The sequence below is a fragment of the Zootoca vivipara genome, chromosome 13 (genome assembly GCF_963506605.1).
Source record: "Zootoca vivipara chromosome 13, rZooViv1.1, whole genome shotgun sequence".
Lineage (NCBI taxonomy): Eukaryota > Metazoa > Chordata > Lepidosauria > Squamata > Lacertidae > Zootoca > Zootoca vivipara.
Window position 1 is genome coordinate 38,514,651 of NC_083288.1, and position 16,154 is coordinate 38,530,804.

Consider the following 16,154-nt stretch of genomic DNA (forward strand, 5'->3'; position numbering starts at 1 on the left):
AAATTAAATCCTGTTGACTAGGCTACACAGTCCTGTTCACAACCAATGCAGGATTAAACACTATCCTCCCATCAGTTGACCTCACCGATGGGCAAGGGGGCATGGTTTGGGGGGCCAAATTGGTTCCCCCATCCCTGCTCTTGTGTGTTTCCATTCTTCCCGTCTCCACCCTCACACACCCCGGTCCAATACCTCTTCCACATTGAGGTTTTCCTTGGCGCTGGTTTCAAAGAGACGGACTCCCATTTGCTCACTGAACCGCCGGGCGTCGGCTGTCTCCACTTGCTTCCGCGATGGGTCCTCGCATTTGTTACCCACTGATGACAATTTGGGGAAGAGGAAGGAGGAGGAATCAGAAGCGGAATCAAACGCAACAAAAGGATCCAACAGTCTTAATTATTACCGGAGGAAATAATGTAATACCGGTAGTACCAGCGGTATAGACACAAAGAGCACGGCTAATTCCCAAACCAGAGTATTCAAAGAAAAATTGCCCCATAAGCTACCAAGCCGAGGCAGTACAACCGCTCAACAGAAACAAGATTGTCAGGTTAGATCAGAGAGCCATTTATTGCACCAATTTAAGTTGTTAGGAACAACTTTCCCTAGAAAAGCTTTAAAACCGCCTGTGACCTTAGCTCAGTTGTACAGCACATGCTTCCCACGTGGAAAGTCCCAGGTCAAGCCTTAAGTTGTTTGTTTGTTTTTCAGGATCAGGAAGGAGGTGATGAGGGGGAAATTCTCTGCCCAAGACCCTGCTATCCATTAAGTGCACATGGTCTGAACCCCACTCCAAGCAACTGCACATAGGATGCGGTGCTTTCCCTCTCCCTGCATGAAAGAACACAGTGTACCACCAGCCAGGTGACTTAGGGATGCTTGAAGGCTATACCCCCCCCCTGCTGCCTCCCAGAAAGAGCATCATACCAGGTTGGGGGGGGGAGGAGAGACCATCCTTTGGCTGCGCCAGCATTTGCTTTCATCTCCATTCCTTTCTCTTTTGTATCATGTCTATTTGCTTGTGAGCCTGCGGGCGGAGCATCTTGCCTCTTAATATATGCGCAGCGCTTAGAAAATGTTGGGCAATCACCTCCACAGCCTATCCCATCCACAAATGAAGCCACCGCAGTCCAGAATGAACTTCCCACCGATGGCTCAGAAGTGCATATTTGCTCCTAGATTAACCAAAATGCACTGAGATTCTGACTGTGATTCTAGCCTAAACTTCAGGGCATGTGAGGACACCTACCCGTATATACTCCAGTATAAGCCGACACAAATATAAGCCGAGGCACCTAATTTTATCACAAAAAACTGGGAAGACTTATTGACTCGAGTATAAGCCGGTTCACCACACCACAAACCCGCGGAGGAGGAAGGAGGGCTGCTTTCAGGCTGCTCGTTCCCCCTCCTCTGCATTTGCCGCTGTCGGAAATGCGCTCAGGTGGGACCCTCACTCAAGTATAAGCTGAGGAGGGCTTTTTCAGCATAAAAAATGTGCTGAAAAAGTCAGCTTATACACGAGTATATACGGTACTTAGGTTTCCTGTTCCCCAAACCCACTGGTACATCCAAAAGTTAAAATGCAGGTCATAATTATCTGGGGGTATTAATGCATACACCTGACCTGGCACTGCACCTTGGGAAAATCTTTTGGCCTTCAGCTTAGATAACTAGGTTTCAGTGTACTGTGAACACATATCCATTAAACCAGGCATCCCCAAACTTCGGCCCTCCAGATGTTTTGGACTACAATTCCCATCTTCCCTGACCACTGGTCCTGCTAGCTAGGGATCATGGGAGTTGTAGGCCAAAACATCTGGAGGGCCGCAGTTTGGGGATGCCTGCAATAAACGCTAGAAGACTGAATGTGGGGAGCTAGGATTTCAGCTCTGATTCACTCACCCAAGATCTTGCAGACGCTGTCACAGTTCTGCCCAATCTCATGCAGCCAACGCTTGACATTAACAAAGGACTCCGCGTTCGTCACATCATAGACGATGATGACACCATGCGTGTTACGGTAATACCTGTCACAGGAGAAAGAGAGACCATAAAATGTGTTCCCTGTCCTAGAATAAACCTCTGCACCTCTCCCAGGAAACATGAAAAAAGAGTTATTTGCTCTGAAACCAGAAATCCCAATCCTTCCACATCTTTTCATTGTGGATGTATATCCCACCTGTTAACTAAGTTTCAGAGCGGCTTGCTCCCCACATACGTGCATCGGAGCCAATCCACATCACTCAAAAAGAATTCAAAATAACCTCCACTCTCCATCCTGCCCCTGGAATACCCCACATCTGTGCCCTGCTTACGTGGAAGTGATGGTTCGGAACCGTTCCTGTCCAGCAGTGTCCCAGATCTGCAGTTTCACTCGCTCTCCATTTATCACAAGCGTCCGAATTTTGAAATCTACCCCAATGGTTGTGATATAGCTGCCTGGGAGAGACATGTGGAAGGGAAAAGTTAGAGCAGGAGGTCAGAGGACAGGAGGAGAAAAATACTGGCAGGGAGATTTAACAAAACTTAAAAAATTCCAGTCGGAAATCACCCCCCCCCCCCAAAAAAAATTATATGGGGAACTACAGATAACAGGAAGATAAAAATGTGTAGAACAGAGAGATAGAAACAGGTGACCGTAAAACAGGCAACTCATAATTCTTGGAGTCAAAGGGCACTTACACTGTGGTGACTGAAACACCAAAGGACATTGCAGTCATCACAGTGGATAAAACTGGGATGAGATACAGGTTGGATCTAGGGGGTAATCCCACCTTTAGCCACGGATTCACAGGGTGGCTTGGGGCAAGTGTCTCAGCTTCATCTGAATACCTGCAGTGAGGACTCTGCTCTACCTAAGCAGACTCACTGCGTGGTTTAAGACTGCAGGAAGATCTGGGTTCTACATTACATGGGGAGCCTTTTCCAGTAGCCCCTTTTGTAGACATTCAACCACCAACACATGGAGGGGGGGGGGCTGCGTGAATGGGAATGTGCAAGGGGCTGTGGGGACAATGGGCTTGTCTCTGCTCTCCCTTTCATAAGACCTGAGGCAGGGGTAGAAATAATGAGCGAATATGGCTGCTGTTGCAATATGCTTGATAGGTTGGCAGTCTTGGCTCCTACCTGATGGGAATGGCTCTTTATTTATCCCATTTTCTTCCAAAGCACTCAAGGCAACATATGTGGCTCCACCGTTAGAAACTCAGATCTATCTACAAGCTAGGTGCCAAATGGCTCCTTAAACCAGGGTTACAGTCGCCAAAATGGAATGTCTAGTTGCCATATGGGGGCCAGACAGTTCAAAAGTCATATTTTTCAATACGACTTTTTGATTCCTGAAATTCATTCTGATGGTGCAGATAAAACAGAACAGATAGAATTCTACAGGATGTGCTGCTGGTGTGTGAAAACAGTCAAGATCCAAGCATCCCCAGGTGTGCACCTCCCCAGGTGTGCATCCCCAGGTGTGCACCCAGGTGGAGACATCAGGCGCCATCCCGGTGCCAGGGCATCTTGGTTGCAAGTGGTCGATAACCAGGTGTAAAATGCACCTGGCAAATTTTGAACACTGTGTGGTTGCTTCCTCCCCATTTTATTAACCCAAGGCTGAGACTGTGACTGGCCCACGGTGACCTAGTGAGTTTCGCAGCTGAGCGGGGATTCGAACCCTGGTCACTCTCGGGTCCGAGTCCCACACCGGGTAGCTAATGAGTGAGAACGGAGGGCAGCACTTACCAGAGAAGGTGTTGTCTGCAAAGCGAAGTAGAAGACTACTTTTCCCCACCCCTGGACAGGGAAAGAAAAAAAGGAAGAAACAGGTTGCACAAACTTTATATACGAGGGATCTTTAACATCCTCCCAGCTTTGTTTTCGATAGCCTCTGATGCAAACATAATCACCTCAACAAAGGTTGCCAGCTCCCCACCCAAAGCAAACACACCTGACCGGCATATTTGCTCAAGACGGCCACTCCCACCCAAAGCTATTGTATCCCATTCAAGGGCAGAGAGCAGCAAAGGATTATGGGGGGTGGGGAGGCATGAGGACTCTGGATTAGCTCACATGACTTCGGGGAACACAATCTGCATTGGGGGGAGGTGGGGCAGAGAGAGAAAATGGGATATACTGTATACAAGTGAATTTATTTCTGGGGAGTCACTGAGCAGACTACACCATTCATAAATGGGATATGGAGTGGGAGGGAGTGCTCCGAGGAGGAAATTGGATGACAGGGAGGCAGAGGCGTCTCTCAAGGCTGCAGTTGTAGCTGTGTCAATATTACCTCATGCGGCATAACTGGGCAGGGCCACCTCCACAGGTGTCCAAGTGACAATGCATGATGTCACTTGCTGATGTGACCCCGAAAGAGTGTCTTGTCCACTCAGCTTTGCAAGCCCACCCTTTCTCTTCTGCCGCCACCCTTTCTTCAGCGGAGTCACAGCAATATTTTAAAGCTCCTTATGCACGCTGGCCTCCCTGCAAAGCGGGTGCAAATTAGACATGCCCCCTTCGCATACAGAGTGACGCCTTCAAAGAGATAAAGAGGCCTCCCTGCACCACTCCTCCAAAATGGAAGGATGTCCTCGTGGTTGCCGTTTTGCTACACGCAAAGACCGCATGGCGCCAACAGCAGGCAGTAAGAGAGAAAAGAATTCCAAGTGCCAGAAATTTATTCCAGGCCCAAAGTGTTTTGGGAGAGGAATCCTTCCTCAGGGCACTATAAATATAGAAGCAATACATATAAGAAATGGGATAAAGGTAAAGGGACCCCTGACCATTAGGTCCAGTTGCAGACGACTCTGGGGTTGCAGCCAAGGGAGCTGGCGTACAGCTTCCGGGTCATGTGGCCAGCATGACTAAGCCGCTTCTGGCAAACCAGAGCAGACCACGGAAACACCTTTTACCTTCCCGCCGGAGAGGTACCTATTTATCTACTTGCACTGCATGCTTTCGAAGTGCTAGGTTGGCAGGAGCAGGGACCGAGCAACGGGAGCTCACCCGGTCACGGGGATTCGAACCACCAACCTTCTGATCGGCAAGCCCTAAGCTCTGTGGTTTAACCCACAGCGCCACCTGCATCCCAATAAATGGGATAGCAAGTCCCAAATATAATACGTAACACTTATGTGTGTACAGTTGCCATTATCAGAGTTCTCGACCACACAGTTTTCCTCTCGTTTGAGCAAATTCAAATCGAATCCCTATGCAGAGTTTCCCCATGAAACATTATTATCAATTCAATTTGCTTAACTTTTCCCCCACAAAAGCAGCTCAAAGCGACTTACAAAGCAGAATACAGTGGCTGAGCAAGGGGAAAGCAAACACAACCAAACCGGAGTCAGACCAGCCATGCACACACACACCCTACACAGTTTGCCATTCACACGTTCAGCTGAATGCCTGAGGAGACCTCCATTCACACAATCACATACTGAATATATGCCAGACAAAAATTTTCAATCTAGCTCTTGTAAAAAGAAAAAGTTAATGGAAGAATTGAAGGTGTGTAAACAAAGTGTATAACAAAACCTTGTTGAAAGCAGAACACATACAAATGAGGCAACTCATTTGAGAACTACCCAAAATTCCAATTAGTGAGGCTCAAAAGTAACCAAAAAACCCAATATCAAACCATTTATATCAGCTGGAACCCATTATTATACTCAATAGCCAATTTCCTGTGTTATGCTACTAATATTAACAGCACTCCTGAGGAAAAATTTTGGTTGTTTTTTTTTAACAAAATACATCAGGCCTGGAGTAAATCTTATTTCTAGCACCTGGTGTTCTGTCTTTTTTCTTTTCTTTTTTGGCCTGCCATTACTACATACAAATAACTTCTAAACTATTTTGTGCCTGGTTACGTTACACATTTTTATATAGAAAATATATATCCCTACCTTTGTTTCTCCTGTACAAATACATATTGTGCCTTACAAAGTAACTCAGTGCTTTCTTTTCTCTGTCCTGAATCTTCCAACATTAACTTCACTGAATGTCCACAAGTTCTAGAGTGGAGAGACTGAGAAAAAACTTTGTCTATCCTTTTTATTTCATGCCATGCATAATTTTATCAACTTCTGTCAACTCTTATGCACTGTTTCTCTAAACCAAAATGTCCGAAATGCTGTAACCTTTATTTGTTGTTCTATCCGCCCCGTCCCCCACCGATCATTATGACTGCCCTTTTCTGAACCTTTCTAATCCAGATTAAAAGGGGGGAAATAAGGACTGGCGTTCTGATGTATGAATGCTGCAATGAGGAGCACCGATCCTGCCTAGAAACAGCCCAAGAACCCTAAACTCTGCACCAACAATTAGGGAATGCTCCAAACCACAAGGTTCCCAATTCTTTTTTTTACAAAAAGATCTCCACAGGACGGAAATATCAGGTCACATCCACACCATTCATTTAAACTCTGACACCATAACAGAGACCTACAATTCAGCGCACCCTTAAACTACAGTTCCCATGATCCTCCATGACTGTCAAAGTGGTATAGGAGTGCTTTAAAAGTATTGTCCCACCAAATGTACCTCTAAAGATGAAACATGGAAGATATGGAAGATATCAGGCATCCCCAAACTGCGGCCCTCCAGATGTTTTGGCCTACAATTCCCATGATCCCTAGCTAACAGGACCAGTGGTCAGAAATGATGGGAATTGTAGTCCAAAACATCTGGAGGGTCGAAGTTTGGGGATGCCTGCTCTATATTAACCCATAAACAGGCTTGTATGGGAGGAGACGGCCCGGAGCCATTTAAGGCTTCCAAGGTGGGCTTGTTATCCTTCCATCCCTGCACCTAGCTTTCTACAGAGAAACACAAAACGTGAAGTCTCTGCCCAGAGAAGCTTAAAATTTGCAACTCGGCAAAGAAGTGGCCACAGAGAAAGGAGGAGGAGATGGAGGTGAGCAAGGGAAGAATGTGTAGTTAACCCAGGGTTAGCATCAGTAGGTGATGGAGATCACTTGGGAAGCATCACTGAGTGGCAAACTTGGCTGGTGGGTACCGACAAGGCTGTAGCCAAAGAAAGGCTATTAAAAAAATGGTATATCAGCAAGTACAGGAGAATTCAAAAGTTTGCAGAAGTACCAAAATTAAAGCACCAGCCATTCAGGGCAAAACACCTACGAAGGCAACCCAATAGGGACAGAGCATGCTCAGTGCTCACACTGACTATGTGCAGAAGGAAATGGAAACTGGGGCAGGAGGAGGGGGAGAGAGAAGCAGCTACCAGTTGTGTGTCCCCAAAGGCAGGCTCCAAAGGTTCCCCAGAGAGAGCTGGAGGGGATCAGAGCCACTGCTCGGCATCTATGCACTTGTATTCTCATCACCTTCAGAGGAGGATTTTCCCAGAGATTTGGAGCAGGAGAAAAGGGGAAAACAAAGAAGCTCTTTCATCCTTCCCTGCACGTCTCCAAGCGATTCTTGAAGATGCTCGTGATCAATCCAAACCAGGCTTACTTCTCATGCAATTCATGTAATGAGAGTAGCCAGGCTCTTGCTAGAGGCAAAAAGTTGCATATTCCACCTGACCCACCCCCACCCCCCCCCCGGTGGTTGTCCATCCATATTGGCATAACCATGTGGGATAGAAAATTACCTATTAGGTATTTCCGTCTCCGAAAAAGTGTCATTAATTAAAATCATTGTTTCATTGAAAAAGAAAAAAAGTAGGAGCATAAGGAATGGGATAGGACAGGCATCCCCAAACTGCGGCCCTCCAGATGTTTTGGCCTACAACTCCCATGATCCCTAGCTAAGAGGATCAGTGGTCAGGGATGATGGGAATTGTAGTCCAAAACATCTGGAGGGCCAAAGTTTGGGGGTGCCTGGGATAGAAGCCAGTCCAAGGCAGCTTCCGTGTTGTGATTAGCTCTCTGCAGGTGAGCCCCATGGCTTTTGTTTACTAAACCAGATTCCAATTTGGGACTTCCGGGGAAAATCCAGAACACTTTCCAGAGAACACTCATTGGAATTTTAGTTCTCTGGTTCCATCAGGATACCTCACATGCATGGGAACACCCGTGGCTGGTGAATCCCTTTCCCCCTTTCTGATCGAATCAGGCCTTCCGCCTGCCAGCCCTAGTCAGCTGGGAAAGGTTAAGGAGGGCTCTAGCTCCCTTCAGGTATTTCATTCCATCAGCAGGTGCACACAAGAGACATAAAAGCCTCTGGAATGCTGGTACCATACTAACTCCTTTTAACCCTATTTCTGAGCCCCAGAATTTCACCTGATCTCCGAAATTGTTCTGGGGGGGGGAGCCCCCTCCCATATACCAAGTGACCAGACCTGCTAGTTGTACAGCCTGATGCTATGGCTAGTAAATTATGTCTGCCTTAACGAACCAGTAGACAGAGGTGCTGGTTTAATTCCAAGTCACTTCTACCTCCTGCTTCATTGCCACATGTGACTGTAAGCAGACTGGGGCAGGGAATCGTGCAATTCCTTCCCCCCCCCCCTCTGCACCAAACTGCTACACCAACAGGATTCCTTCCAGAGCCACCACCTCCTTGCTTCTTTCCTTCAACCGCTTTGGGCTTATGATGCATTTTAAATCCCAGCATGGGCTTTGAATTCGAGAAGCCCCAGGCTCAACCCTGAAGAACCACGCAGGGCTGGGAAGGGCTCCCTGCCTGGAACCCCAAAGAGCCGCAGCCAGCCAGTGCAGCCAATACTGATTGAAAGCCAGCAATGCTCAGAGGCAGGGAAAGGCAGCTTCCCACGTGCGTATTCACATCCAGTCTGGAACCGCATGAAAAATGAAACAAAGATATATATATCAAACGAGACAAGGCCTCCCGGCAGGAAGCAATAAAGGACTTTAAATGCCAAGAAGCTGCACAGGAATGATTGGCGGAGCTCTTCGTGTGCAATTTGAAGGAGAGATGGCTGGGGAGGCAAGATCAGAAGGGGAAGCTTGCTTTGCTACCAGCAAGAAGAGAACTGCATCCACCCCTTTGCAGGAAAACCACCACAGCAAGGAGACCGGCCTGGCTCCAGCCATCAGAGAACAGCTGCAAGGAGCTGGCTTTTCTTCCCCCACCCTTTAGAACAGGCACCCCCAAACTTTGGCCCTCCAGATGTTTTGGCCTACAACTCCCATGATCCCTAGCTAAGAGGACCAGTGGTCAGGGATGATGGGAATTGTAGTCCAAAACATCTGGAGGGCCAAAGTTTGGGGATGCCAGCTATCAGTGGACCTGTGACTGCAGAGGCAAAAGGGGGAAGCACCCTCTCCACCTCCCCCCATTCAAGGAACAAGGACTGCCGGGTCAGTTGCACAACTCTGTCCTTTCCAAGCAAAGAATAGGGGGGAAATCAGCCAGGCCCCAGCCTGATCGTAAATCCTGATCAATTCATCTCTTCGCTCACTGTCAAATCAATCCCCTTCCTCTTCCACGTTTTTTCTTTCACTTCCCTCACTAAAGTCTTGTAACCCCAGGACAGGGCTTGTCTCTCATTTTCATCTGTGTACAAAACACCCACAAGCAACGTTGCGTGTTGAATTTGAGCGACAGCAAGCCGCTTGGGGAACACACACATACACACACAAAAAAAATTTGCTAGTAGCAGTTTCCAGTTCTATGGAAGAAGTCAGCATTCACAAGACCGCCTCAGAAAATGTGATATGAGGCATACAGGACTCGATAGCAAAGTTTATGAGCTTTGGTTCCAATTTTTTTTTTTTTTTTTTGACCTGATGGCCGGAGATCAGGACTCAAAAACACTGCAGGGCAACTGGAGAGACGGGCCCCTACATGGGTTGGTTGAACAGAATGGTTTGCCACATTTTTGGAGGGGATTAAAAAAGTAAGGTAGCATTTCTCAGAAGTCAGTCCCATGAATCACGTTGGGCTTACTCCTAGATAAGTAGGTGTAGAATTGAAGTCTAAAAGGCCTTTCTTAACCATGTTGTATATGCACCCAGTGAATAGGCACTGCTTCAAAATCACGGCTAGCTAACCTGAGGCCCTTCATATGTTGCTCGACTACAACTCCCATCATTCCCAACCATTGGCCGTGAAAGCTCTGGCTTATGGGAGATGAAGTCCAACCATATCTGGGGAGGACACAAGCTCCCCACCCCCATTTTAAACAGTGGCTTAGCAACTAGGAGCCCTCCCTGCACAAGCTACTAAGGGTTGTATCCAGTCTTATACTAATGAGTATGGACTAACCTATTATGGAAATGACTGAGGTCCATTCTTTCAATGGGGGTATATTCCAACTTGAGCTGCAATAGCTCAGTTGGCAGAGCATGAGACTCAGGGTTGTGGGTTCAGTCCCCACATTGGGTGAAAGATTCCTGCATTGCAGGGGGTTGGACTATATGACCCTTGTTGTTGTTGTTGTTTAGTCGTTTAGTCGTGTCCGACTCTTCGTGACCCCATGGACCAGAGCACGCCAGGCACTCCTGTCTTGCACTGCCTCCCGCAGTTTGGTCAAACTCATGTTCGTAGCTTCGAGAACACTGTCCAACCATCTTGTCCTCTGACGTCCCCTTCTCCTAGTGCCCTCAATCTTTCCCAACATCAGGGTCTTTTCCAAGGATTCTTCTCTTCTCATGAGGTGGCCAAAGTATTGGAGCCTCAGCTTTCCAATTCTATGATTCTATCATTGTATTAATCTGCGTTTTAACTGAATTGTTTCTTTTACACTTGTGTTATTATTTGTTGTCAGCCGCCCTGAGCCCGGTCTTGACTGGGAAGGGCGGGGTATAAATAAAAATTATTATTATTATTATTATTATTATTATTATTATTATTATTATTTTAAAGGCTGTGATATTGCTTTAAACAGCCGTGGCTTCCCCCAGAGAATTCTGGGAGCTGTAGTTTAAGGCTGTAGAGAGTTGTTAGACTTTTTATTCCTCTCCCCCGAATTAAAATTCCCAGAATTCCTTGGGAAGAGGCATTGCTTGTTAAACCACCCTGAGAATCGTACCCCCGGGGAATACAGGGTCTCTGTTAAGCATGCCGAGAGTTGTTAGGAAGCCCCCTATTCCCCTCTCAGGACTATAATTCTCAGAAGTGTTTTAATGCCTCTTCCCATGGAACTCTGGGACTTGTAACTCTCAGCATGCTTAACATACTACTGCTCCCAGAATTCTCTGGGGGAAGCCATAACTATTTAAAGTGGTATCATAGTGCTTTAAATGTATGAATGTGGCTGAAGTTTGAAACGGTCTTAAGAAAGATGCAAAGAGAGCAAGTTGCTGACCAGGGCCTGAAGCACAGCAGGCTAGATTTGAATGAATGTGAAGAGCATTGGAAACATACCCAGGTATACAGAATGACTTAGCCAGGAGCATTCTGGGAAGCCATTTTGAGAAGCATCATTCTTGGTTAGCTTTAGTACAAGTACTATAATTTTCTCCTACCAAGTAGTAGCTCAGGCAAACTCATACACCTTGTTTTTCTCCCCCTCCCCTGAAAAAAGTTATGTGTGAATGTTTCTAGGTGGCAACCCTCACAGGTTGGCACAACTAGGCCCCAAAGGATGCTGGGAATCCTATAAATTAGCACAACGGAGACTCGTGGAAAAAACTGCTTCTGCAAGCTTGCCATGCAGCCAGAATAAGCTCTTGGTACACTGTGAGTAAGCTTCCCACAAGATAAGTCTCCACGGGATTATGGGATGCTAAAACAGTGAGAGAAGGCAATATAAAGCCAGATACTAATGGGGGAAAGTTACAAGGCAAGAGAGCGCTATCAATCCTATCACAGTTACTTCCAAATTCATTAAAAAGTAACCTTTTTTTTTTTACCTTGTGCAAATTTATTTTGCATGGGAATGTTTGCAGGTATGAAAGAGAAACAAGGAAAGGGCTGTGGGAATGACAACGAAAACCAAGAATACAAAGAGGAAGAATGACAAGGAATGGGTTTAAGTGGGGGGAAGGGAATGCTGAACCGATATCAGCCAATTGGAATACAGTGTATATGAAACAAGGCTTCTGCCTTGACCAAAGGAGGGAAAAGATGCAAGAAACCAAGACTGTTAAAAAACAGATAAGGAGAAACGTGTTAAAAGAAAATGAAAACTGAAAAGAATGAGATCAGTTTAAAGAGAGGAGCATAGTTAAAGAGGAATGAAAAAGACAGCAGGACAGAACAGCCAAATATAAGAAGATGGAAAAAGTGGGTTTGGGGGGAGAGAGAGAAAACGGAAGACCTGGGGAACAACGGGAAAAGAGCCAATGCTTACCAGAGTCCCCAATGATGAGTAGTTTGAACAAGTGGTCATAATCCTTGGCAGCCATTCATGTGCTGGGTCAGCTCCTCCTCCTGTGTCTTTCACGTTCCCTGCAGGGATTCTCCACTTACTCCCACACTTTCCAGTGGGAAATTTATTCTGCCTCAATGACCCATTGCAGTTAATCAGGACACAGTGTTGAGCATGCCAGTCTCTTCCCCCCACTGCCTCCCGTGTCCAGAAGATCCTGAAAAACTTCCAAATGCAAGATCAGGTCGATTTGACAACGCAGTTGTTTCCTCGGAAATGGGAAAGTTTAAGGCTGTCTTTCTGCCAAAAGTCCCTCCAGGTTTGTTTTTTTGGAGCGCAGATGTTACAAGCTTCTCTTTCCAGATCTTTGCTTCCTTAAAGTCAAATGACAAAAAGGAACCCGCTTGAGCCTGCCAAGAGAGTTTCTTCCTATGTCAACAATCTGTAGAATGCAGTGTCGAAAGCGTATCCGCCGTTTTTTTGGATTTTTAAAAGAGAGGGCAGTCCACAGATGTAGCACAGGCCCACAGTTTAGTAAGACCTCAGGCTTCCTCTGATGGGATGGGGCAGAGCAAAAAGATTAGGAAGGTGAAAAAAGCATCAGGAAATGACAGAATATATATATTTTTCCAAAGGAGCTGTTTTTCCCACATTCAGCAGCGGGGTGCCAAAGGGTGTTGCAGTTTACGAAAAGCTTGACATTGGGGTCTCCAAAGGAAATAAGTAATTCAGAGCTTTAAAAAAAAATACAGGACAGAAGATTTATTCAAAAAGGTGGCTTTTAAAATAATAATAAAAAAGGAAACCCAGAAGGGAAAACACAAATCCTCAGACCAAAATTTGTGGTTCTGCCAAAAAAAGAAAAAAGGAATGAACTGATTAAGGACCACAGAAATTATTTAAAAATATATATAACCAGAAAAGAAGGGGAATTTAGGTCCTTCCAAAAGCCTTCCTGTTTCCCAGAATAAATGGTAAAGCACAGGGGTGACAACCAGACACTTTCAATTGGGGTGGGGAAGAAGAGAGAGGAGATTAGAGAAATAAGAGGGGGGAGGAGAGAACGAGGGTCAAATAAAGCAGGGAGTTTCGCCCCCACCCAAGGGATCGAAGCCAATAGGAAGGACCTTAAAGTTTCTCTCCAAATGACCTGGCAGCCTTTTCTTTTCCTAACATTCGCTGGGGCGGGGTAGAGAGAGAGAGAAGGAGAGCCACGAAAACAGGCAAGAAAGGGAAGCAGGGAAGCAGAGAGAGGGAGAGATGCGCCGGGTCTGGAAGCACGAGGAAACCCCGGATCTCGGGAATCAATGAAGGATCGGGGGAAGGGGAGGCTCAGGCTGGGGAAGGGGCGCAGGGCGCATCTGCAAGGGGAGGGAGGCTCTCGCGGGGCCCCCCCAGGCCAGACGGGTCTCGTTGCTGTGCGGCTGCCGCCCTCCGTCCCTCTCCCGGCCGGACGCTGGGCTGGGATCAGATGACCGCGGAGCTCGCAGGCTGCCGCTTCCTTCCTGCCTCTCCCCTCCTGCTGCTGCTGCTGCCGCCGCTTCCTCCGCCTCCTTCCCAAGCGCAGCAGGCGCCGCCTCTCGCGCCCGCTCGGGCCGATGGAACGCCAGGGCGCGATTGGAATCAGCCGGGAGGGGGCGGGTCCGGGGGCGGGGTCCGGCTTATAATGGGCGGTGCCTGGCGGGCGGGGCTTCCAAGTGGGGAGAGGCGGCAATAAAGAATGGGCGGGGCTTAAGGGCGACAGGGCGGGCTGGGGATCGGAGCTCCATCGAAGCCAATTTAAGCAACCTATATTATTATCATCATTATCATTATTATATTAGAATTTAACTCAGTCCTCGGGGTTATGGAAATTTATAGACGTAAAGCAAAAATATAAATATTCGTGGGTGGGTCAGTGCAGCAGCCCGAGAGCCTTCAGCAGGTTTACTCGGGAGTAAGCCGGGCATACTTTAATTAGGGGCCCGTTTCTGCGGAGGCGAGTGCCCCAACAGGATTACAGCCCGAAAATAGTCCGTGAAGGCTGCAGCCCGGTGCACTCGGGGAAGCAAATCCCGCGGAATGCATATTTATTTCTGAGCAATCGCCAATCGGGCATAGGATCGGCTTGCCAGGGAATGAGCACGTTCAACTCCGCACGCCGCCCCCCCCCCCCCCGCGGCCGGGAAATATACAGTAGACCTAACGAGGCAGGGGGGCTAAATTCCGAGCAGAAAAGTGTCAAGAGCTTTGCTGCATTTAGCACTACGGATCAAAGGAGACGGGGGAAGGCGATTACTAAATTAATGATATTTAATTCAATGATTTAAATTAATTTCAATTCATGATTAAATTCATAATTACGACGACGACTTGGTAATATGCAGCTCGGAGAACCTCCGTGTAACAGGCAACGAACAAGTCTAATAAATTTCACACCAGCAACACCCCTGTGCATATAAACAAAGCCAGTCCAATACAGATAATATATGGCTTAAAATAATGCCGGCGCTGATGAGAAACAAAGCACAGTGAGGAGGATAAAGGGGTGTGTGTGTGGAGGGTTTGAAGTCCAGTAGGAGGGGCTTCAGGTAGGGAATGGAAAAGTAGGATTGGAATTGGGGTGGTGCTTCTGTTTGCTTGTTGTGGTTTCTCTTTTTCTTACAAGGCCCCAGCTGCACAGCAGGCAGAAATTCAACAGGTGCAGCTTTTCCTTGCATGGTGATACAGCGATGCAACTCTCCCTACTTCCTTGGGAGAAGTGACTGGGAGATAGGTGCTCTGCTCTTTTGGAGTAATGGTCTTCGGAGGACTCTTAAGCTTCCAGCCACTTCTTCTTGCCCTCTAGTTAACCACACCGTCTCTCAGAGGGCCCAGGACTCCATCGCGAACTGCTGTTCCACCACTGGGGGACGGGGGGGGGGGAGGCTGGAAGATTGGCAGCTGCGTCCTCTGTTTACTTTGTCCATCTGCCTCATCTGTCTGTTCTGCATTCCTCTCTGCAGGGTTGAGATGCCAACTGCAGCCGCCCCCTCAGCGCTGCAAGAAATGCTCGTATTGTTCTCTTGTTAGGCCCACTTGCGGGTAGAAAAATGCCACCCAGATGGGCACAGCTGGTGTGCAGTGGGGAAGGGCATGAAAGGAAAAGCCAAGGGATCCTTTTTGCTAGAACAAGGGGCACCATCTCTCCCTGGCAGATTAAAAAAATAAATTTGCTCATGTTAGTTTAAGTGAATGCAAATTAAAATAGTCCATGACCCAGGCTTGGAGTCCTATTAAAAGTGAAAGTATACTCTGACCAAACAACCCCTCTGCAGTCCCACAAAACCAACTCAATGCTGTAACGTTGGAAAGTGTCGATGACTTCTCCTACCTGGGCAGTTATCCTTCCACAAGGGCCGACATTGATGCGGAAATCCAGCATTGTTTGAGCTCTCTGATTGCAGTTTTATCCCGACTGAAGGGCAGAGTATTTGAAGACCGGGACATTTGCAGGGAAACCAAAATGCTTGTTTACAAAGCTATTGTACTACCAACCTTACTGTATGCTTGTGGAACATGGATCACTTATAAACGCCATCTCCAACTCCTTGAAACATTCCACCAACAGTGTCTCCGAAAAATGTTACACATCAACTGGGAAGTTAGGTGAATTAATATCAATGTACTGGAAGAAGCATAGACCACCATTGTCAAAGCAATGATTCTTCAACATCAACTTTGTTGGACTAGTCATGTTGTTTGGATGCCTGATGATCGTCTTCCAAAGCAACTACTCTATTCCAAACTTTAAAATGGAAAGCGTAATGCTGGTGGTCAACAAAAGAGGTTTAAAGACTCTCTCAAGGCAAATGTAGTCTAAACATAGACAACTGGGAAACACTGGCCCGCGAGCGCTCCAATTGGAGAACAGTATTTGGACACTCAAACTCAGGAT

General features: G+C 47.1%; 1 protein-coding gene across 1 annotated transcript in view; it reads right to left on the reverse strand.

Annotated features, from left to right (window-relative positions):
• LOC118094345 (ras-related protein Rab-35) overlaps nucleotides 1-13,830 on the reverse strand; it is a 15,645-nt gene extending 1,815 nt beyond the window's left edge. Inside the window, exons 1-5 of the mRNA XM_035134637.2 lie at nucleotides 12,221-13,830; nucleotides 3,742-3,792; nucleotides 2,319-2,442; nucleotides 1,906-2,030; nucleotides 193-317 (exon numbers count right to left, since the gene is read on the reverse strand). Of these exons, the coding sequence (XP_034990528.1) occupies nucleotides 193-317; nucleotides 1,906-2,030; nucleotides 2,319-2,442; nucleotides 3,742-3,792; nucleotides 12,221-12,275 (480 nt within the window). The 5' untranslated portion in view covers nucleotides 12,276-13,830. The remainder of the gene's footprint in view (nucleotides 1-192; nucleotides 318-1,905; nucleotides 2,031-2,318; nucleotides 2,443-3,741; nucleotides 3,793-12,220) is intronic.
• Nucleotides 13,831-16,154: the final 2,324 nt, after the last annotated feature.